The sequence below is a fragment of the Leopardus geoffroyi genome, chromosome X (genome assembly GCF_018350155.1).
Source record: "Leopardus geoffroyi isolate Oge1 chromosome X, O.geoffroyi_Oge1_pat1.0, whole genome shotgun sequence".
Classification (NCBI taxonomy): Eukaryota; Metazoa; Chordata; class Mammalia; order Carnivora; family Felidae; genus Leopardus; species Leopardus geoffroyi.
This window is the reverse complement of record NC_059343.1, coordinates 33,136,939-33,160,115: the sequence shown is the minus strand read 5'-3', so window position 1 is coordinate 33,160,115 and position 23,177 is coordinate 33,136,939. Positions and strand designations below refer to the sequence as shown.

Sequence of the window (23,177 nt, the reverse complement as noted above, 5' to 3'; positions counted from 1 at the left end):
ATATTCTCAAACAATACAGCAAATATGCACTATACTACCACTGTGAGAGATAGTAGTGATGTGAATTAGACTAGAATAGACTAGAGAGAATGGCAAGGGAGAGAAATGGAAACTTCAGAAGTAATATTGCCAGGATTTGTTGACTGAGTAATTAGTTGGATGAGACTGAGGCACAGGAAGGAGTCAAGGCTGACCTCTGGTTTCTGGCTTGGGCAGCTGGGTTGATGGTAATGCCATATGGAGAAAATGGCCAGGAAAAACAACCATTATGTAGAGAATGGTAATGAAATTCAGTTTTATACAGGACTGTGTTTAGTGGATTGGGAAAGAGAGATTTCCAAGGGAAAGCACTGGCTGGTTAGTTGGATGTATAAATGTGGGACTCAATAATGAGGTCTGGGTGGAAGCATAGGTGTGGGTATCATAAGTAAGCAGAAGGTAAACAAGGTCATAGGAGAGTGTAACAGTAAGAAAGAAGGAGTCTCAGGGAAGATACTTCTTGGAGACTTTGGTTTCAAGGACAGTAGAAGAGAAGGAGTCTGAAATGGAGAAGAGGAAAGGCAGTCAGAGAAGATTAGGGCAAACGTACAACTATGAAGCTTGGCAGCCACTAGAGTCTCAGGTACCAGTCATTTGATGCCAAGAGATTAAGTATGATACAGAATAATAAGTGAGCCCAGATTTAGCAATATAAGTAAGTTATTAGTAACCTCAGTAAGAGGTTTCGGTAGACAGCAACATGGGGAGCCAGATGTTAGTGGGTTGAGATGAAAGATTGGAGTCAACAATCAGTCAAAATGGCTGGCTCTGATAGGGAAGAGAGCATGGCTGTCATCGAGAAGACATGTGGACACCAGAGGGATTTGGTTTCATTTCGTCTTTAATTAAGAGCTTGTTAAGTATTGTTGAGAAGGAGCTAGGACAAAGGGAGAGGCTACACTTGGAGGATCTTTGATAGAGCAAGGTTCCTGAGTATAGGGAAGGACGGAAATGGAAGGAGCCTTAGGTAGGTGGGGGAGGGACTCTTCTCTTGTAAAAGGAGGGAAACAGAGTGCAGATGCAAAAAGGTCTGTAGGGTTGGTGGCAGGAGTTTGAAGGACTTCCTCTTTGTGGTTTCCATTTTCTTTGTGAAAGAACAGGAAAGGTTTTCTGTTGAAAATGAAGTGGTTAATGGACATTTCAGGAAAATGAAGAAAGCTTTCAAGTTTTGTGGCTGCTGTTCAAACATAGGGCTTGGATGTAGAAAAAAATGATTTAGGGGCGCCTGGGTGGCTCAGTTGGTTGAGCGTCCGACTTCGGCTCAGGTCATGATCTCACACTCCATGAGTTCGGGCCCCATGTTGGGCTCTGTGCTGAAAGCCCAGAGCCTGGAGCCTGCTTCGAATTCTGGGTCTCCCTCTCTCTCTGCCCCACCCCCACTCATGCTCTCTCTCTCTCTCTCTCTCTCTCTGTCAAAAATAAATAAATATTAAAAAATTTAAAAAAAAAGAAAACAAAATGATTTCAAGGCAGAGTTAAGAACCCAGTTGGGTCTGAGATCATAAATCAGCAGTGGTATGCATCTGTGGGTAATTTTCATAGCTCTCCTTACCAACTTATGTGCAAGTGTAGAGGAAGAAGGTGGTTGAGGTGATCAGGGTTGGGTTTTGCCTGATGGGTAGTACAGAAGGACAGTGTGTGAGGGAGTTGAGGACACATGCAAGAGATAGCTGAAGTGATGTATGGTAGAATTGAAGATGGGTAGAGCACCAGGAGGTGAACATGCAGGAGGAAGGCAAAGTCAAAGAATCAAAGAGAAACCAAAGGTTTTGATGAAGTTGAGACAGTCACCTTGGGTGTGAGGGAATGAGGAAGAGAGGGAAGCAGAAGTAGTGATCTAAGGGGTCATGTCTGAGATGGGAACTTTAGAGCAGGTATACTTCTGAGAGATGACCAGTTTCAGAGCATGGCTATGGGACAGGGTGGCTGAAGCAGAGTCGGGGTGAAGATCTCTGAATGAGCAGGTGAAGGAAGAGTGAGGCAGGGTCTGGGTCCACTGAAGTCACCCAGAATAAAGGCCCTCCTCTAGTTGAAAAGGGGTTTTATGAAATTACATAGAATTTGTTTGAATCCAGACTCCCTACTTAAAGCTATATGACTTTAGTCAATCTATTTAACCTCTCTTAGTCTCAGCTTCCTCATCTAAAAAATGGAAGGATATTAATATCTACCTCACTGGGTTGGTGGGATAATGAAGGGTACAAATGCACACAGTGCAATGCTCAACAATGCATGAGTTTTACCTCCCTTATAAGTGTAGTGCACAAAATTGAGAAAAATGTTCTAGGTGTTGTGTGACTGGTCAAGAATGAAGGGTGATCTTGACTGTCTGTGTTTTTTTTAAGATATTCATTTTGTTTTACTTTAGACAGAGAGTGAGCAGGGGATAGGGGCAGAGGGAGAGAGAGAGAGAGAGAGAGAGAGGGAGAGAGAGAGAGAGAGAGAGAGAGAGAGAGAGAGAGAGAGAGAGAGAGAATCCCAAGCAGACTCCATGCTCTGTGTGTAGACTGATGCAGAACTCAATCCCACAATCCTGGGGATCATGACCTGAGCTGAAATCAAGAGTTGGACTCTCAACTGACTAAGTCACCAAGGCATCCTCTTGACTGCCTATGTTTTAAAGACAGCATGTCTATAGTGCAATCTCAGACCAACTGTGCTACCTTTTTAAAGACTTGCCTCATATTATTGACTCACGTAGAAATGTGCAACCAATTTCAACCACCAGAACATTTTAATATAAACTGCAGCAATTGAATTGAGGTATCTGATAAAAAATATCAGGCTGAGTATCTATAAATTGTGAAGCCTCATGGGAGGAAGGGATCATGTATCAGGCCTCCATAACGAAACACCACAGACTGGGGAGCTTAAACAACAGAAATTTATCATCTCACAGTTCTGGAGACTGGAAGACCAAGATCAAAGTCTCAGCAGAGTTAGTTTCATTCTAAAGCCTCTCTCCTTGGTTTCTAGATGGCCACCATTTTCTTTGTCTTCACATGCTCTTCCCCCTGTGTGTGTCTGTGTTCTAATCTCTTCTTATAAGGACACCAGTCAGATTGGATTGGGGCCCACCCTAGTGGCTTCATTTTAACTTAACTGCTTCATTAAAGACTTGATAAAGTTTTGATACAGTCACATTCTGAGGTCCTGGGGGTTAGGACTTCAACATAATGAATTTGGGGAGGAATACAATTCATCCCATCTCATTTGTAAATGAGAATTCCATTTTAACACACTGCAGATTGGGGTGCCTTGGGGACTCAGTCAGTTATGTGTCCGAGTCTTGATTTTGGCTCAGGTCATGATCTCATAGTCATGAGATCGAGCCCCGCGTTGGGCTCCGTTCTGTGTATGGAGCCTGCTTGAGATTCTCTCTCTCTCCCTCTCCCTCTGTCTCTCCCCAGTTCAGGCTCTCTCTCAAAAATAAAATAAAACACTGCAAATTTGTCAAGGCTTCTGGTCATATGTTAAGACACATTAGAAACACATAAAAGTAAAAAATGTTGAGACAATATCAATTTAGTTTCAGGGGCGCCTGGGTGACTGAGTCGGTTAAGCATCCGATTTGGGCTCAGGTCATGATCTCATGGTTCATGGGTTCAAGCCCCGCGTCGGGCTCTGTGCTGACAGCTCAGAGCCTGGACCCTGCATCAGATTCTGTGTCTCCTTCTCTCTCTGCTCCTCCCACACTTGTGCTCTGTCTCTGTCTCTCAAAAATGAATAAACATTGAAAAAAAAAGTCTCTAAATTTAGTTTCAATAATATGTAATAATAGTAGCATAATATATAATACTCATACTAAAAGGGAAAACCCCTGAAAAATTATTCACTGAGGGAAGAAATAAATAATGCATCCTGTTCTGTAAAGATAAAATGGGTAAACTGTTGAGTCTATGAAACAAAACAAAACAAAACAATTCACGGGAGCAGGTGGTCTCTCTCTATATTTAAGAGCTGGGCTGGCATTTGAACACATGTTTCTTCTTGGCAACGTAGGTAGAAATGTTTCTTTGGACTTTGAACTATAGAAGCAGCTCTGTGAAAAAGCTACAATGATGATGCTACTGCCCTGCCGGTGGGTGCTTGGGATTGCTGTCAGAGATGAGAAGTCGAGGACATTGCATTATCTGAATTTTCTCACCCAGTCCTTATTTGAAGGTCACCCAATTTCAAGATGGCCACATAGGGATGGGAAGGAAAACAACATTTCTTGAACATCAATTACTGGCAGGGTCTGTGATAGGTGGTCTGCATTCACTAATTTAATACGGTGCTCACATGAAGATTAAGAAGTAGTTCTTCTCGGGACGCCTGGCTCAGTTGGTTAAGCGTCTGACTCTGGATTTTGGCTTAGGTCATGATCTCATGGTTCATGAGTTCAAGCCCCGCAGTGGGCTCTGTGCTGACAGCTCAGAGCCTGGAGCCTGCTTAGAATTCTCGCTCTCTCTCCCTCTGCCCTTCCCCTGCTCCCCTGATTGCTCTTTCTTTCTCTCGAAAAAAGAAGTACTTCTCATCCCCATTCTACAAATGACTATGCTGAAGATTAGAAAAGCCAGGTACCTCACCTAAAGTGTCACGGTGGTAGTAACAGAGGTAGGATTCAAACTTAGGTTGGTCTAAAGACAAAGCATTAGTACTTTTGATTATACCAAGCAAATGGGTCTAGACCACTGCTGTCCAACATAGTAGCCACTAGCCATATGCGGGTCTTTAGATTTAAAATAATTAAGTTTAAATAAAATTTAAAATTGAATCTCTCAGCTGCACTAACCATATTTCAGGTGCTCGGTAGCTATATGTAGTTAGTGGTTTCTGCATCGGAGAGCCCAGATGTAGAACCACTTCCATTATCATTGAAACTTCCATTGGACAACACTAACAGCCCCTGGCATGATTTAAGTGTATAATCGCTTCTGTGAACCTTTCATTGACCAGATGTTTTACAGCAACTAGTAAAAATGTACATTTTAAAGGTACCAATTTGATAACTTTTGGAAAATCTCTAAAAATCATGAAAGATGTACGTCTTCAAGTGCATATACCATAAATGGACAATTTAACTACTAATTTTAAAGTGAACAGGGGTGCCTGGGAAGCTCAGTCAGTTGGGCATCTGACTGGCTCAGGTCATGGTGTCACAGTTCCTGGGTTTGAGCCCCATGTCAGGCTCTTTGCTAATGCATCAGAGCCTGGAGCCTGCTTTGGATTCTGTGTCTCCCTCTCTCTCCTCCCCTCCCCCCACTCACATTCTGTTTCTCTCTCTCTCTCTCAAGAATAAAATATTAAAAATTTTTCATATAACTTGAATCATAGGGGTTCCTGGGTAGCTTAGTCGGTTAAGTGTCAGACTCTTGATACCGACTTAGGTCATGATCTCTTGGCTTGTGGGTACAAGTTCCACTCGGACTCTGCACTGACGGCACATAGCCGGCTTGAGATTTTCTCTCTGTCTCTCTGTCTCTCTGTCTCTCTCTCTCTCTGTCCCTCCCTCACTTGTGCTCTCCCTCTCTCTCTCTCAAAATAAATAAACATTTAAAAAATTGAATCATAAATTTGGCATTTTTTTCTTCTTGTTTTTATGTTCAAAATAACATTAGTAAGACTCATCCATTTTGTTACATATAGCTATAGTTCATTCATTTTCTTTATTGTATATATAAAATTCCCTTTGTTTTTTTTTAAATTTTTTTTAACATTTATTTATTTTTGAGACAGAGAGAGACAGAGCATGAATGGGGGAGGGGCAGAGAGAGAGGGAGACACAGAACTGGAAGCAGGCTCCAGGCTCTGAGCCATCAGCCCAGAGCCTGACGCAGGGCTCGAACTCACGGACTGTGAGATCATGACCTGAGCTGAAGTCGGACGCTTAACCGACTGAGCCACCCAGGTGCCCCTAAAATTCCCTTTGTATATGTATATGTGTATTATGCCACACTTGTTTTTCTCTTCTGTTGGTGGCTGTTTGAGTTGTATCCAGTGTTTGACTATTACAAATATTATCCTTCTCTGAAAAAAAGGAGGATTTTCCATTCTGCCCAGGTGAGACTGGGTTAATAGAGATTTCCAAACACTTCTCACCACGGCCACAATAAGAATACATTTTATATTGTGACTCAGTATACTCATAAATGTATAGAATGGAAATGAAACTTTCCCCAAAGAACAATTGCCTTGATATGTGCAATGCCCTTTTATATTTTCCTTTGTATTCAATTCTAGGGTCTCCTTTAAAAAAAAATGTGGCTTTGGGTTTCAAAGTCTAAGTTAGTTAAAAATAACATTAAATGGACTTTCAGTTCCCTTGGTGGCCAACATTGTGGTCATGAATGTGGAAGCCACAGGTAGAAGAATTCTGGAATGTAAGTTATAAGAGATATGGATGGCAACCCTAGGCTAGTGGGCTCTTCAGAACAAGCCTTCCACGGTTTCCATGACTCCCCATTTTTCAGGCTGATAAAATCAACCATGTAAAGAACCCAAACTCTCATGGCAATCTGTTTCTTCCTCTCTTCTTCGCCAGAATGGGTACGTAAATGCAGCATACAACCGAAAGCAGCAGGAATGTGGAATCTGTCACCAGTCTTTGTAGAAAGCATCATGTCCAAGAAATGGTCTGTCAACCTATCTCACCCAGGCTACAAAAGAGCTGACCCCGTCCCTCACGTCAACAGCCCCTCAGAGGATAATCTCTTTATTTCTTTATGGGCCCTTTCAGGAGCTAGTCCTTCCCCAAGGTGTGGACGAATTACTGAATTACTCAGAGAAGCCAAACCTCAACCCTGAATCAGCATGCCTCTTTGCAAGCCACCCTTCGTTTCCCCTCCATTTCCAAGTTCACTCTTCCTTCAGCACTGCAGATCCTGTCGCCTCCCTCACCCTATGTCCAGCTACCTGTTGCCATTGTATTAACTTGCCTCTGGGTATTCTGGGGGCTCTTTCCCAGCTTGCTGGAGATGAGACCCTAGATGAAAGGACCACAGCCTTTCTGGAGTGGCAGGTCAAGTTGCCAACTCTGATTTTTCTGCAGTTGTCAGCCACGGGTGGTGAGGGAGATTGACATCTGGGGAGTGTGGGTGTGGGGTGGGCACAAGGGTGATGGCAGGCACTCTTGTACTCTTGGCTGCTGAAGCAGGGACATGTGACGTCCTGCAAGACCTCAAGGGAGTAGGAGGTTAAGAGCAAGCGTTTTAATTTCAGATGGCCTGGACTCGACTCTGGCTCTTCCAAATCCTGGCTGTGTGACTTGGACCAATTGTTTAACCTCAACCATGGTTTCCACACGTGTAACTGTTACTTCGCAGTCCTGTTTTGAAGATGAAATGAGGTGATGCATGTGAATCACTTAACGCCTTGCAGGAAGAACGGGCCCATTGATGATAACTGCCGTTATTAATGGTTTGTCACTGGGGAACAGAAATGGTGCAAAGGTCTAGGCAGAGGCTCTGGGAAGCAGCTAAGTGCAGGATGTAATGCCTGGGAACTGAACATTTACACTCTCAAATTCAGAAACTGGGCCTACCTGGGATGGCAAATATGGGTTTGTCTTGCGGGCCTGTTATTCACTGGAAACCTCCTGAGGAGCAGTGTTGAGAAGGACTCTGAGGTCATGGTAAGTGTCAGGGGGGCAATAAGACATAAGAATTGGTCATCTTAGCCTGTTGGGGGCTGGGAATAGAGTGACGAGTTTGGAGTGGAGAGACGAGTTGAGTACTTGTCGTTCCTGCCCCTTTAGTGATTTCATATTTGGTGATTTCATATAGAATTTTCCAGAATTTTCAAAATGGCTCTTTTTAAAAGTATTATCTCTGGTAGGCACCTTGCTAGGTGGTATACAAGCCTCAACCATGTCTCTGCCAGGCCACAGTCTACAAGGTGCATATTTGAGGAGGTGGTTAGATGTATAACACAGGTGGGTCAAGCAGTATAAAGGAAACGAAGCAGAAGGAAAGAAACAGCCCATGACAGGATGTGGAGGGAGACAAACCAGAACATGTTGCGACTTCTGAAAGCTCAGGCTGGGCTCCTGTGTAAGGGGACTTCCATTGCTCCGTATCTGGCTGAACAAACGCCGCCACCTGGTGGCCAAGGCGAATGTGAGTGTCGAGGAGCCCATGTGGAAATCCCATATTTGAAAAATGTAAGGAAAGGGGTGAATGAATAAAAACTTTAAAATATTTACAATATCATGCTTCACCATGTGAGTGTAAATGTGTGCTTGGGGCCTAGAAACCAGAGGGTAGCAGAAGTGACATTACAATTTAAATGAAGAGGGCACCCGGGTGGCTCAGTAGGTAAGTGGCTGACTCTTGGTTTTGGCTTAGGTCATGACCTCAAGGTTGTGAGATGGAGCAGCGCTCTGCGCTGGGAGTGAAGCCTGCTTAAGATTCTCTCCCTCTCTCTCTGCCCCCTCCACTGCTCTCTCTCTCTTTCTCACAATAAGTAAACTTTTAAAAAAAGGTAAATGAAGAAAACGCATCTATTTTTGTATAGCTGACATCTATTGAATATTTACCCCACGCCAGGCGCTAGTCTAAGTGTTGAATGTGTGTTAGCTCATTTACTCCGGATGTCACAGGATACAATTGTATCCTGATTTTACATTCGTGGAAACCGAGACTCAGAGGGGTGAATACACCCAACCCAAAGTCGCTCAGGAAAGAAGTGTCAGTGCTAACATTCCAACGCAGGCAGTTCAGCACACAGCCCAACGCATATATTTGAAACATACAGGAACCCAGCGATTGCAGGCAACTTTCGAAGATCTGAAGAGTAAGCAAGTAGGGAAAGGAGCTGAAATAATAATGAAGGCACAGAGATAACTGATCTTTTCTCAAGCGAATCACTCCGCAAATAGTTACTGAGCCCCGCCCCCGCACTTCCTACTGCTCTAGGTATCGCGAGGGCTACAAGTCTGATGTAGGATGCCCATCCACCCTCAAGGAGTTCCAGTCAAGGTAGGGAAATAAAACACGCGTGGAGGGCGCAACCAGAAAGCAATATATAATCGCATCAGAACGTGTTGTAAATTGTGCAGGGGAGAGTATCCATGATGAGCAGCAGAACTTAAGGAGCAGGAATGAGTGAGCGAGGAAGGAGGGATGGGAGCGTTGCATAATAAACAACTCTGGGTTACCTGAAGTGTCTGGAATTCAAAAGAGCCTGAAGCAGAGGACTCGGACTCCACAGAGACAGATTAAATACTGTTGGGGGGGGGGGGGGCTTTAGTGGTTGATAGTAAACACAGTTGAAGTCGTCTTCCCTCCTGCATTTATTTACTTTTTAACTCCAACTCTTCCCAAAAGGCATGTCAGTAGTGCCACCGCTTGGGTTTCCTTATATGAAAAGAATGCTTCCTGGCAGCTTGTCACTTTTGTGTCTCCCAAGGGAACAAGTGAAGAGCTGCAGAGGGGGAAGGGCTACGTGGAGGGAAGGAAGGGCCCGATGGTTAAGAGCACAGACTCTGGAGCCAGTCTAGATTCCAATCCCTGGTTGACTTGGCCAGCTGTGTGACTTTGGGCACGTTACTTAACCTCTCTGTGCCTGTTTCCTCATTAAGCTGCCATCAGGATTAAGATGATTTGATTCGTGTAAAGTCCACAGAACAGGACCTGGCACTGAGTAAACTGTTCCTACGTGATTGTGATAAGAGTGATAGTCATATCTTAAAATGCGTATTAACAGACTTTTTCCTTTTGCATTCCGCACAGCAGACCCTGTCTCTAGTCAGCCTGAGGCAGCAGCATCTGCCTGGGATGTGGGGATTAAGGGGTATACTATGGGCTAGAATTGGAGAGAGGAAAGCAGAGTATTTCCATTTGAAGTCGGCAAAAAGATTTTTTGAGTTGAAGACATGATCATGAAAGTCAGGCTTTGTCATGAGAGACAATGGTTTTCTAAGTTCCTTCGGCTGTCACTGAGCACATCCAGAGCAAATTCTAGAGGGCTGAGGCCACACAGCTCTTGTAGAGCTGAGAGGACGCTCTTTCGGCCCCGGGCATGTAGAGCAGGAGACTTGCTGCCCCAGAGAAGGCCAGGCTATGCGGGAGAGGAAGTGGGCAGTGGGCCCTTGGGTGATGATGGGCAGAGGGGCCCTGCTGCATCCTGACAGCAGTCCCCGGACCTAAGCCTGGGAAGGGGCGTAGTGAATCAATTGAGAGAACAACAAAGGTTTAGGTTGAGGAGTTTTTGCTTCTCTTCCCATTGGTGACTCTTGCAGGCACGTTTGTCTGGGCCCCCACCTGGTCATGTGTTACCAAGGAGGAGGAGAGGTGCAGTGAGACGGAGGGCAGGGACTAGCCCTGCCGTGTGGCTGTAGGGATTCAGAAGCCCAGCCTCATCCAGAGGAGGTAAGATGTGAGGCCGAGGCCAAAAACCTTCCATGTGCCCTCTTCCATGTAGGGAACGGCCCAGTCTCCAAGGCCAAAGGAGGGAGAATAGTATGGGCTCTGAGGTCTGCAGCTCACAGTGAGCCAAGGAAGGCCAAAGAAGCGAGCAGAGGATAGCCCCTTCCCCTCTCCCCCCTGCCAGCTACAGACCTCAGCAGCAGACTCCAGCAGAATGTGTAGTTCACAGGTGTGAACTGACACTGGCCTGACCTGGCCTCAGGACTAGCCTCCGTCCATTAGGTTCTCTGCCACGAGGTCACACAGTCTCTCTCCCACACACTTGGGCACTGCCATCTTAGTAAAGGAGGAGGGCAGGGCAGGCATTCTGAAGGACAGAACATTTTAAGTCTAAGATGTCCAGTTAGTCCAAAGCGATTTTAATTTAGCAGAGATGCCAAGCTTAGCAAGGTTTTGTGGGTATTTTGTCTGTGTGTGTGCCAAATGGGTACCGGGAATCACGAGGAAGTTCAGATTCGTCCTATTGAAAAGATACATTTTATTTGGACATCTGAGCACAGTATGGGCAAACTAGTGATTTTGATACCTTTAGACGCATATATCTGATTAAAGATTCACCTGTTGTTAAGCCCCAGATACCTACCTCTGGTTATAAAGCAAGATTTCTGGAAGGCTGGAGAGCCCAGGTGCATTGTAATCACCCGGGGAACAGAAACAAAACAAAACAAAACAAAACAAAACACCCAGCCCTGGTATCCGGGTCCCACTCCCAGGCATCACCATTTAATTAGTCTGGGTGTAGCCTGACTTCAGAAATTTTAAAAGCCTCCCCCCACACCCACCTCACACACATGGTGATTCTAACTGGCAGCCAAGTTTGAGAACCACTATAAAGAATAACATTTTCCCCAATGCTTAGGGCACTCTCTTTGAATACAGAAATAATAGCGAGGAGTACCCGTTTTTACTGTAAATACAATTTTACTCACACAAAGGGAGGAACATGTTATCCAAGGTGTAGACCTGGCTGATCTGGCATTTTTCTGGTGTACTTAGCGTTCTTCAGAGAAAAGCAGGTCTTCAATGTATCTATACAAATAGCTAATGGAACACAAACCTCAAGTGCCAGCCACGTATGACACTTTAAACTTCATAATAGACACATTTAAAAAGTAACTAGAAGGAGGTGAGATCAATTTAATACATTTTATTTAGCCCAGTATATCCAAAAAAATCATCATTTTGGCATGGAATAAAATATAAAAATTATTAATAAGATATTTTCCATTCTTTTTTTTTTTTTTGTACTGACTCTTGGAAATCTGATGTATTTTACACTTACAACACATCTCAATTTGGACTAGGAACGTTTTAAGTGCTCAGTACCGGTCAGTGCTGGTTTAAATCACGGCAGTCACTAGTATTGGATGCTGAATAAGCACACTATCTAAGGAGATGACATTTTAGCATAAAATTTAGTTTCCTTTGGAAGCATGTCGATGATATCAGAGCCCTGGGGATGGAATGTTTGTTTCCTCCTATAGTCTCGGGTAGCCCTGTCAGGTACAGAGTCCCGCCTTGCCTCAGTAGTACTTTGGGAACTAATAGAAACCTTGCTCATTCCTGTCCTTCAGGATCAGCTCCCCAGAGGACGTAGAGAATGAATTCAGGTAAGAGGTGTGGATGTAAAGCAATCCCAAGGAGTTCCAAGACCTAACAAGTGAGGTCACCATTCAGGCTGAGAACTGGGATCTTTTTTCCCTTCCCCTGTAATCCACCCTGCCTCCTTCTGCAACTCCTGATTCAAGATGTCCACAGCTGCTTGGTCAGATTTCAGGACCAGGGTTAGTGCACACGAACTCCTTTCCAGGTAAAGATGTGGCCTCTGGACCACATGATTGAGCTTTCCATCCTGTTGGTCTTTGTAATTCCAAGAGTTGAGTATTGGCAGTGAGAGGAAATACATAGGGTAAGTCGTATAGCTTGCTGTTAAACACTGAAGCTACTTAAACCTTTCTAATGTGGGGAAAAGGATCCCTCCAAATGTGTCAGACCAGCTAACTAGAGTTCTGCATCAGGGTTGGAGGAGATAAGAAAACATATTCCCTTTTTTCTCTCTCCGGGAACACCGTCCTCGAGGACTCTGAAGAAAGAGGTGAATGGTATGTGTAGGGATTGAAATCTTTCTTGTTCCCTGGCCTGACACCATCAAATGCCATGTAACTATGACCCCTGAACCCAGCTGTCTTCCTCCACAATGTGAGTACTTACTAGTCTCCCTCCTAAAATGTCAGCTTGAAGAAAAAAAAATTTTCTAATTTATCTATTTAAACGGTGGTAACTTTTCTGGTTCCAAAGAACAAAAAAATAAGACTTGATCAACCACGTTGTAGGCTCATGTGTGTTCTGCCTCATTAGTTGTCCCTAGGTGAGTCCTATCAGTTTTTCCAGGGAAAGAGGAGAGTGGCCCTGGGCACGAATAGTGTTGTAGAAGATAGGATTTCCACCCCAGAGTTTTTTTCTCTGGGACCCTCATGGTTTGAGCCCAGTGACTTCCTCACGGCTCTTCAGAGCATGGCTACAGCGCTGGGAGCTATAGAGGGCGCCTTGTCTCGGCCCCCAGCCTGATGCCTGGGCAGAAACAGCTCCTCCCTACTGAGTAAGGGCTCTTGGGACTCCATACCAGGGCACCCCGGGAAATGCCACCAGGCTCGCTTCTTTCCTGGGTCTCTGACATCTGCCAGACCTAACCACGTCTGCAAATTGGGCAACGTTTAGGAAGTCAGGAGAGTCTACTGATTAAACACGTGGGCTTTGGCACCCAACCCTGCTGTTTACTGTGCTATCTCACAGGGAAGTTTCTTTATCTTGCTAGTGTCAGCTTTCTCTTCTGCAAGAGAAATAATTGTAGTAACTGTCGCATAGGATTGTTGTGAGGAACAGAAGCGATCGTGTGTAGGCCTGGCTCACGCTGACACTATCATTTCTTCTCCCTCTCACAGTATGGCTCCTGATCACCTCTCCAACCTCACCTCTCTCCCGTGCTTCAGCAACACTGACCTTACAGGCTGTTTGCTGTTATAAATGTCCCTTGTACTAATTCCAGGCTTTTCTACATGCTGTCCCCTTTACCAGGAACATTCTTTCCAGTGCCTTCATCAGGCAAACACCTTCTCAGGATTCAGATGTCAAGCAGGGGTAGATCCAAGTGTTTGGTACTTGAAACAGATAATTTAGTCTGGGGAGAGGCTTTGAAAAAAAGAAGATTAAAACATATGAATTCTAAATTCAGTACAAGATGAAAGAGTACTCAGAATGAAAAAGAAATCACAGCAAATTACTTATTCAGGTCCCTTCCTTCTGTGATCTCTTCAGACCATGTGGCAGAAATGCTTAGTAGATGTGCTTCCCAGTTGCATCCTGACTTCTCCTTCCCACCTGCAACATGCTACAACTCCCAGCATTCACTGGGGATCCTGAGGCTTAAGCTTTATAGACTTCAGGCTAAATTTACCTCTGGTCTCAGGTTTTATGTCACTTTCTCCTTGAACTGTCTCTGAACTTCCAAGACCAGATCCGGGCTCCTTATCTCTGTCCCTAGGGCTTCCTAGGTATACCTCCCTCATAGCTCTTACCTCTGTGCATTGAAATCACCAGGCTGGATATCTGTCTCTTCAAATAGACTATGAGTCCTGAAAACCAGAGTAGTTTCTTGCTCACCAGTCTACCCTTAGTGCCTAGTGCAGCATCTGGCACACAGGGGCACTCTAAATATCCGTGCAACTAATGAATATCTGATTTTCCGTATCTAACCTCTGGGATTCCTGATTCTCCACTAGTACGCATTCTCACAGAATAACTGGGTTACTGGAATTGCTACTATTTATTCAATATATGACTTCTTCCAGAGAGCTTCTTTACCAGGGACAGATAATGCAAAAGGAGATGAGGTAAGTGGAGGATTTTTCTTTGGAAAGGGGGCACAGGGGGCTTTCGCATTCTTCCCCAGTTCATCAGCTTAGCAGTCTTTATTCTCAAAAATGTCAACGAGAACTTACACAACTCAACACCAAAACAAATGCAATCAAAAAATGGGCAAGGACCGGAAAAGACATTTTTCCGAAGAAGACATACACATGGCCAGCACATATGAAAAGATGCTGAACGTCACTAATCATCCAGGAAATGCAGATGAAATCCACAATAATATATTACCTTATACCTGTCAGAATGGCTAGAATCAAAAAGACAAGAAATAACAAGTATTGGTGAGATGCGAAGAAAAAAGAACACTTGTGCACTGTTAGTGGAACTGCAAATTGGTACAAACACTGTGAAAAACAGTATGAAGGTTCCTCAAAAATTAAAAATAGAGGGGCGTCTGGGTGGCTCAGTCGGTTGTGGCAAACTTCGGCTCAGGTCATGATCTCGTGGTTCTTGAGTTGGAGCCCCATGCCAGGCTCTGTGCTGACAGCTCAGTGCCTGGAGGCTGCTTTGGATTCTGTCTCCCTCTCTCTGCTCCTCCCCTGCTCATGCTCTGTCTCTCCCTCTCTCTCAAAGAAAAATAAACATTAAAAAAATTTCTTAAGATATTTGCACCCCTATGTGTATTGTAGCATTATTTACAACAGCCAAGACATGGAAGCAACCCCAGTGTCCACTGATAGATGAATGGATAAAGAGGATGTGGTACATAGATACAATGAAATACTACCTGGCAATAAAGAAGAATGAGATCTTGCCATTTGTGACAAGGATGGAGCTAGAAAGTATTATGCTAAGTGAAATACATTAGAGAAAGACAAATACCATATGATTTCACTTATACTCGGAAAACAAAAAACCTAACAACTGAACAAACAAAAATAGGCTCTCAAATACAGAGGACAAACTGGTGATTGCCAGAAGGGAGGTGGATGGGGGGATGGGTGAAATCAAGGGTATTCAGAGGTACAAACTTCCAGTTATAAAATAAAGTCACATAAGTGAAAAGTATAGCATAGGGAATAGAGCCAATAATATTGCAGGATGACAGACTGTGACTCCCCTTACTGGGATAAGTATTGAGTAATGTATGGAATCGTTGAATCAATATGTTGTACACCTGAAACTAATGTAACACTGTATGTTAATTATACTTCAATTTTAAAAAGACACCACAGGTTGCCTAGCCAATGGCTATTTCCTCCACTTGTTATTGCTAGCAGAACCCTATTTTCTGGGGTATTCTGCCTCCCATGAGCTAATGGGTGGTGGTCCCTTTGCTAGCCCCTAGGGGTGAATGCTGTGCAGTCATAGGAAACCAGGGTAATTCCCTTCTCCTTGCCAGAGGCAGTTTTAGAGGTGGGGATGTGACTCAACCCCAGCCAATAAGAAATTTGGGAAGTTCTATTGTGTATGCTGCGTGGCTTCTAGGAAAGATTTTTCTCCTGAAACAACAGAAGTAACCAAAGGGAAATCCCCTAATTTTGGATTCAGTTGTGTACCTGTGATGCCTGGAGCTCAGGTTGCCATCTTGCAATTGTAAGGAGACAAGCACATAGATGAGGCAACAGGTTGAAGGTGGCAGAAAGGCAGCTGGAAAGCGTCTGGGGCCTGAGGCTGTTGGGCCCATTGGAATCCAGAACCACCTCTCTCCAAACTTCTTGTCAGGTCAGATAGCAAAATCCAGTTGTTTAAGCCACTTTTAATCAGGTGTTCCACAAACTGTAGCTGAAACCACCTTGATATAATTCCTAATAAGGCCAAGGAGGTGAATTGAGAGGTGACTTGAAGAATGCAGAGAAATCACTTCATTATTGTGATGGTTATTATGTTAATATACACATTTATTAGCGCTTTGAAAGTGTAAAAGCATTTCACCTTGATGACCTACTTTGTGTAAAGGGGGATACTTTACTTTTTGAAGGTAGAACATTCACATGACATTTTAAAAATAAAAATATTTTCTCATCTCTTGAATCAAACTGCAAATGAGAGAAGCCAAGTGATTTGCATGTGAACTACCCTCATTTTCAAAAGAAAAGAGGATAAGCGCCCTTGAGAAAATATTCCAGCAGAGCAAAAAGGAAAAAAAAAAAAAAAAAAACCTTCTAGGGTAGTAATTCCCAACATTGCCAATTCAAAGGAGGTCTTTTAAGGTCACCCCCACCTGATAGTCCTTGGATTTTTAATACCTGTTCACGGTAGTGGCTGGGGTGGGGAGAGGATAATGACAAAGTTACTTGAAATACAGCAACACATTTAATTGGTCCTGTTGTAACACTCACAACAGCATCCCTACTGGTTTGAAAATTAATCGTACAAGTGTGTGTCAGACATCTCTAGTTAATGCGCAAACATCTCTCATTAGTGTAAAGGAGGCTGTCCAATTCTTGGAGGTCTGCAGCCCTACTGCTGGGCACCATTGTTCTAAAAAATTCCCAACTTCAAGTCACCTTGTTAACAAGAAGGTGACCCCAGAGAACCATTCTCCTCTGCATTGGGTGCTGGCAGGGATGGTCTTACAGCACTACTCCAACACAGACTTTCTAAATCCTGTTTTGTTTCCTGAGTGCTATCGCTCCTGAAAACCTGACTCATTAACTGTAAAGTTTAGCTAATTAAAATAGGAAGCTGACTGATAAGAAATTAAACCAGTATGCATAATGCAGATGTCTAAGGAGGATGATATTCCCAGGGCTCTGGGAAGCAGGCTAATCAGGTTTCAATCAGGAACCCATCATTCAGAGAGAAAGAATTAATTCAGGATGGGAGGCAGGGAGGGAACAGAAGTACAGGCAGAATCTCAAGATCTATCTGGATGAATCTCTCCTTGGGAGGAGGCAAATCACATCGCGTGGGGGTGTGTGCTGCAGGGGAGTCTAGGTGGGATGTTTTCTGCTGGCCTGCTGCAAAACGATGCTGCTGCATACTGCTATCTATTCCTCATAGGTGTTCTGGCTTCCAAAAGCTGCTTAAACCAACACTGTTTTTCGATGTCCTTGGCCTAATCATTTCCAGAGAAACAACCGTGAAAAGGGGGTGACAAGGAGGAGTGGGGCATGCCCTCGGGCAGGCTTTTGCGACAGACACACCTTCTTACACAGGTTAAGGGCCTAGTCTGATAGGATTGGGGATGTTTCTGAATTCCCAGCTCTGTACAAACATCTGTTATTGGGAAGTGCCTTTTTCTGGGGGGAAAAAAGGCCCCAAATGTTACTCATTTAAAAATATTTTTGTAAATGTTTATTTGAGAGAGAAACAGAGCATAAGCGGGGGAGAGGGGCAGAGAAAGAGGGAGACACGGAATCTGAAGCAGGCTCCAGGCTCTGAGCTGTCAGCACAGAGCCCAACATGGGACCCGAACCCATGAACTGCAAGACCATGACCCGAGCCGAAATCGGACGCTCAACCGAACCACCCAGGCATCCCAAAATGTTACTCATTTAATTACAGTATGACATTTCTGAGCTCTTTCCCATTTGGAAAGATATTCATAGAGAGTAAATATGGTCTCCCGGAAGGAGAGCACACAGAGAAATATGGCCACAGAAGAATAACATATATTTCCCTCATCTCCTTCCTAATCTTTACAAACTTGCACCTAAAAACTGCAGAACAGAACTCTCACAGTGGGGTGGGGGAAGGGAGTGAACTACAGGCTCACATATTAAGCAGCAACACTTGCTGCCTAAAATGGACACCCCTGAAAAAAATTACCCAGTTTACCAGTAAACAACCCAAATGTATGGTTTTAAGCTATTACTCGGTACTGATATAAATGCATGTGTTTTCTTCAAATAGCTTTTCATAGTCTGCAGTTTTCCCAGTGTTCAGAGGGAAGGTAAAACTTACTCATAACTTTAAATCAAGAGACCCTCAGAGAAGAGGACTGAGTAGACACACTGTGGAGGAAGCTTTGTGAAAACAAACGAAGTGACTGGCACCGTTGTTAAATGGAATATGGATGCTCGATTAGATACCAGTGTTGTATCCGTGTTAAATTTCCCAAATCCAGTCACTGTACCACGGCTATGTGAGAAAATGCCTTGGCTGTTAGGAAATACACACTGAAGCATTTCAGAATAAATGGCAAAAGAGAGAAAGCGAGAATGACGAAGCAAGCACATCAACATGCTAATAGGTGAACCTGGGTGAAAGGTGTAAAGTACTTCCTTGCAGTATTCTTGAGGCTTTTCTATTAGCTTGAAGTCATTTCAAAATGAAACATTTACAAACACCAAATGAAGCAATTTTAGATTGACCTACTTAAACACTATGCTTGCTGACATTCAGTTTTCTCAAGGGGTTGATTTAATGCCAAGAGCTCTCTTCCAAAAGACTTATCCTATAGCTACGTCTTTCCAAACTGCAAGGCTATCTTCAGAAGAAAAGGAATTACTGAGATACACATGAATCCATGTCTATCTCATGCTCTGAAATGACCCCTTCAATAACTGACAAGTTTTTCTTCCAGCCATGGAATGTCATTTACATTTGATTACTTGTTTATGTTAATATCAAGTCACCCCTTTAGATTTCTGAATCCATATACCACTTATGTTTGTCGTGAAGAGATTTGTATTGCCTCTTTTTTTGTATCACACACAGCGATCAACAGACAGCTGAGCAGAATCTTCGTATCCAGCAGTGCAGCTTCAACAGGAGTAAGTGCTTATACAACAGAGAAAATTCCATGAGCCGTTGGTGTCTTGTAAGTCAGAATCCTAGCACTCTCAAATTCCCCATGCTACAGAAGGAATTTCCAGGTGAGGTTGTGAAACCATAATTCATCACAACAACACCATTTTCAAACTTCTGTTTTTGAAATCATCCCTGACATCAAAAAGCCATGAAAGGACTGTATAAGGAATGAAACACAAGGGGAAATTGAAAAATTAATTTATTATAGGAAGAAACATAAACAATATTTATTAGCATCAATGGCTGCAGAGAAGCAGCCTGCAGAAGCTCACATCCACAGTTTATCGACTGAAGTAGCGACACACGACACTCAGAACCACAGCACTGATGTTCGAAGGTGGTTTCCAAGGAAATGCTATATATGACGATTTCGATGTTTATTTTCCCATTTACAAGGCTGAAAAGATGAAACCCACATTCAGCCAAAATCTAACAGGATCAGGCATTCAAGTTGTAAAGGACAATTGTCAAAAGACACTAGCTACTAGGTCCTTCATGAAAGATGAAAGATACAAAAATGATCAGCTCGTGATCAGCAAAAGCACTTCTCAGATTTCAATGGGTCTTCCTCCTCTGAGTACCATGTGTTTGGCTGCTAATTTTTGTGAGCAACTGACGCCAAGAGAGAGGGCAGCTGCTGAGTTCTAAGAATAAAGACCATTTACACTCGCCCTTCCATAAGGTCAAAGGCCAATGTAGTCACTCAAGCCGCTCATGTGGATGATACTGCTTGTTTCTTTTCTAACAGTAAAAACATAATAATAACCTGTTTATGGACTTGAATGACTATAATAACAACTCCTTAAATATGCATGGCACTTTAAAATATTTTCACAGCATTTTCACATCTATTATTTAATTTGATCTTTCCAACAACCTTGTGAGGTAGGCTGGGCAAATGTATCTTCCAAATTTGGTGGGTGAAGAAACTGAGGCATACGGCAATTTAGTAACTTGTAGGGCTAGACGGGGAGGTTCCAACCTCTACACTGTGCTGTCCCCAGTAATGAAGAGACAAAGTCTAAAAGTGTTTGGATGATCTTATTTCAATGAAATACTTCACCTCCATTCAGCCAAATGATAGTGGTTCAGTTGGAGCAGCTATCATGACAAGTTATGGCATGCAATTAAGTAGACAAAGCACTGAGAGTTTTAAAAATGGAATTATAATGAAAAACACATTTTAACTCTCTGCACGGGAGGGAATTTGTCTGTCTTTAGGGCAACCTAGTTCTGTAGTCTGAACTATGATTTTTACCATTTCGGAGGTATGATAAAAATAATTTTAAAACAAAAATTCTCAGCTCACCAGGACTTAAATTTTCACCATACAGAAAAAAAAAAAAAAAAAAAAAAAAAACACCAGTGCTTTCTCTCCCCCAAAGTGAATGGACATACATGCCCCAAAGCAGGAATATCTGTATATCAAGGGTTAAAGATGACAAAATGTCTGATTTCGTTACCAAACCTCTTTGTCCTTATAAATGTGGCTTGTAATTGGGTTATAGGAGTCTGACAGACCATCACTATTAGTTTGGTTTGGGGTCATTCATGATGCTTAGCTATCTTCTACATTAAAATGATTTAAAATGCATTCGAAGGCTCAGATTTGTAACAGTTCTTGAGACAGGCTTCCAAACCAAGGTTGGAAGAATCTACCTTCCTATCCCTGTCTCATTTTGATCATAATTCCTGCTCAAACTCACCATTTGTAACCTGTCTCCTGACAGACTGCCTATTAGAAACTGGATGGGTCAGCAAGTTCAGCCATCAGGGGTCCTTAGACCCATCAACCCTGACTGACCTGCTATGTCCAGCCTAGTCAGTGACAGGTCACCTGTTTCCAGATAGTTCATCATCAAGGTTTTTACGGTAAAGATAATGGCACTAGATCCAGGCATTTCCCCAAGACAACTGAGGATATGCTACACTATCCTTTTATGGAACAAATACGGTTCCAGATTAAAGGAGAAATTATACCTGAGACAGGAGAGTATAGGAGCATACAATTGGAGATCTCATTCAAATAACTCAGAATCATGCCAAATCAAGATACATTAAGGTAAAGACAAAGATCTTCTGGTCATTTCATCTCTTCCTATAATTTAAAAACTTGTGAAGCCAATATCTAACTTTGGGAGAGGAGACCCTTTTCCTTCAAATAATGAAAACTAAAGTGCCCTACACAGCTGCACTTGGTGAAAGATTTCTGTGGAGTTCTCTAGAAAAATTTAAGTCAGCCACTGTAACTCTTGTCTAAAATTCTTCTGACAGGCAAGGAAGAGGGGAAAGAGAAGAGTGTGAATTTTATTTTCTTCTTCATTAAGAAGGCAAATCCTAGCAAATTCTGCTAGAAATTTCCCAAAATTGTTAGGACAGGACTGAACCTTGAAGAGGTTTAAACCTATCTTCCAGCAGGATTATTTATCTTCAACCATCGTGAGAAAGTAAGATTTCTGCTTATAAAAGCCTCAATCATTTTGATGTTTTAGCAACCCTCTTAATCCAGAATTTCTTCAGCACTTCGAAAGAATGAAACTTTCCTAAAATTCTAGGGTTTCCACGCAAATTCTTTGCATCCATGGATCCTTGGGAATAGTCTCCAAACCTAGACTTTTGAATCAATTAGAGATAGCACGCCAAGGTGGCTACGGCTGGTTATGTACAAAGAGCCCTAATGAGATAAAAATGGAACCTCTGTCCATTCAAAAAGCAAACCTGAAGAGCCCTCTCTGAAAACTCGGACAAGTATGATATTGCTGATGACAAAACCTTCTGGTCATGAGGACAGCTCATGGGTGAAAGCTATGCTCGGAGGAAATGGAACAGGCCACCTACACCAGCAGCTCAAAACAAAACCTAGAAAACAAGAAAGCTCCTATCCTCATTCTACCTGACAGAGCTAGCCATCCCAACTCAGCGAAGAGGCCAGTAATGCCTGGGGGAACAAGGTCAACTACCAATGGTGCTACCTTAGGCTGCCTCTCCAACACTCAGGGGTTTCCCTGGATTCTCTCCATAGTTCCCACATGTCTAAGAGCTCTCTAAAGGGGAGCAGCCTGCAAGGAGTTGAGAGCTAACCCCCCTCTTTGTTAACTGTGCAGGGCTCATGACTTGTATGAAGAACAGGGATCAACCCAGAAAACAGTATGTGTGAACCCCAAGAGACTCAGGTCCTGTTAGGCAGAGCAGAGCTCGTCAGCATTCAAGATCTGGCTGGGCACAGAGCTTATTTTACTGCTAGAAGGTGTCTCATCTCTGTCTTCGGTTGGCCTCAGATCTGTTTTTCCTACGGACTCATGGGCTTTCTTCTGCCTACAGTCACAGCAAACACACTTTACCCACTCCTGAAAGCTTTCAGACACGCTGGAGGAAAAGAGCTTTTTGCAAGGGTGGAAGAACTGATAGAACACAAGCATGAAGAGGATGGCTGTGCAGTACCCAATGAGCAACTGCAGAATCAACAGAGGTGCGCACACGTACATGTAGATGTCAGTCTTGTAAAGATACCACATGAGGAGGAGGAAGGCATTCTCAATGAATCTCAGCATGTAGTACACCAGTAGCCGGTACCAGTTCTGGGACTTGCTGATGAGGTCCGGGTTGTTGATTTTCAGCTGCACAGCTGACCAGCAGAACATATTGATACCGGCATACAGTAAGGTGAGAAAGCACAGTACGATGGTGGTGCCCACCCGACTGAGGGCCTTCTCGATGTTCTCGGGGAATGGGGAGCCACTGCACCAGAAGAGGATCCAGGGGTACAAGAAGAAGCTGAAGAAGTTGATGAGTACAACCATCACCACCCAGGCCTTCAGGACGGAGGTAAAGAGGACCAGGACAATGACTCGAGTGGCAATCTCAAAGCTCCTCCAGAGGAAGATACAGACATAGGCCAGAGGCTTCACTTTGACATCGTATTCATCATACTTGATCTTGATGGCCAGGATGTTGCAGCGCAAGGCTCCATACACAATGGACAACAGGGATAGGACCATGAAGAAACCTGAGGAGAGGAGAGAAAGAGCACTGACGAGTCTCACCTGCACCAAGAATCCTGCTGTCACAGACACTTTTGTCAGTTCCTTAACCCATATTCCTTGG

General features: G+C 43.5%; 1 protein-coding gene across 1 annotated transcript in view; it reads right to left on the bottom strand.

Moving 5' to 3' along the window:
* Positions 1-19,255: 19,255 nt before the first annotated feature.
* Positions 19,256-23,177, bottom strand: part of XK (X-linked Kx blood group) — a 77,858-nt gene continuing 73,936 nt past the window's right edge. The window contains exon 3 of the mRNA XM_045470742.1: positions 19,256-23,079. Within this exon, the coding sequence (XP_045326698.1) occupies positions 22,253-23,079 (827 nt within the window). The 3' untranslated portion in view covers positions 19,256-22,252. The remainder of the gene's footprint in view (positions 23,080-23,177) is intronic.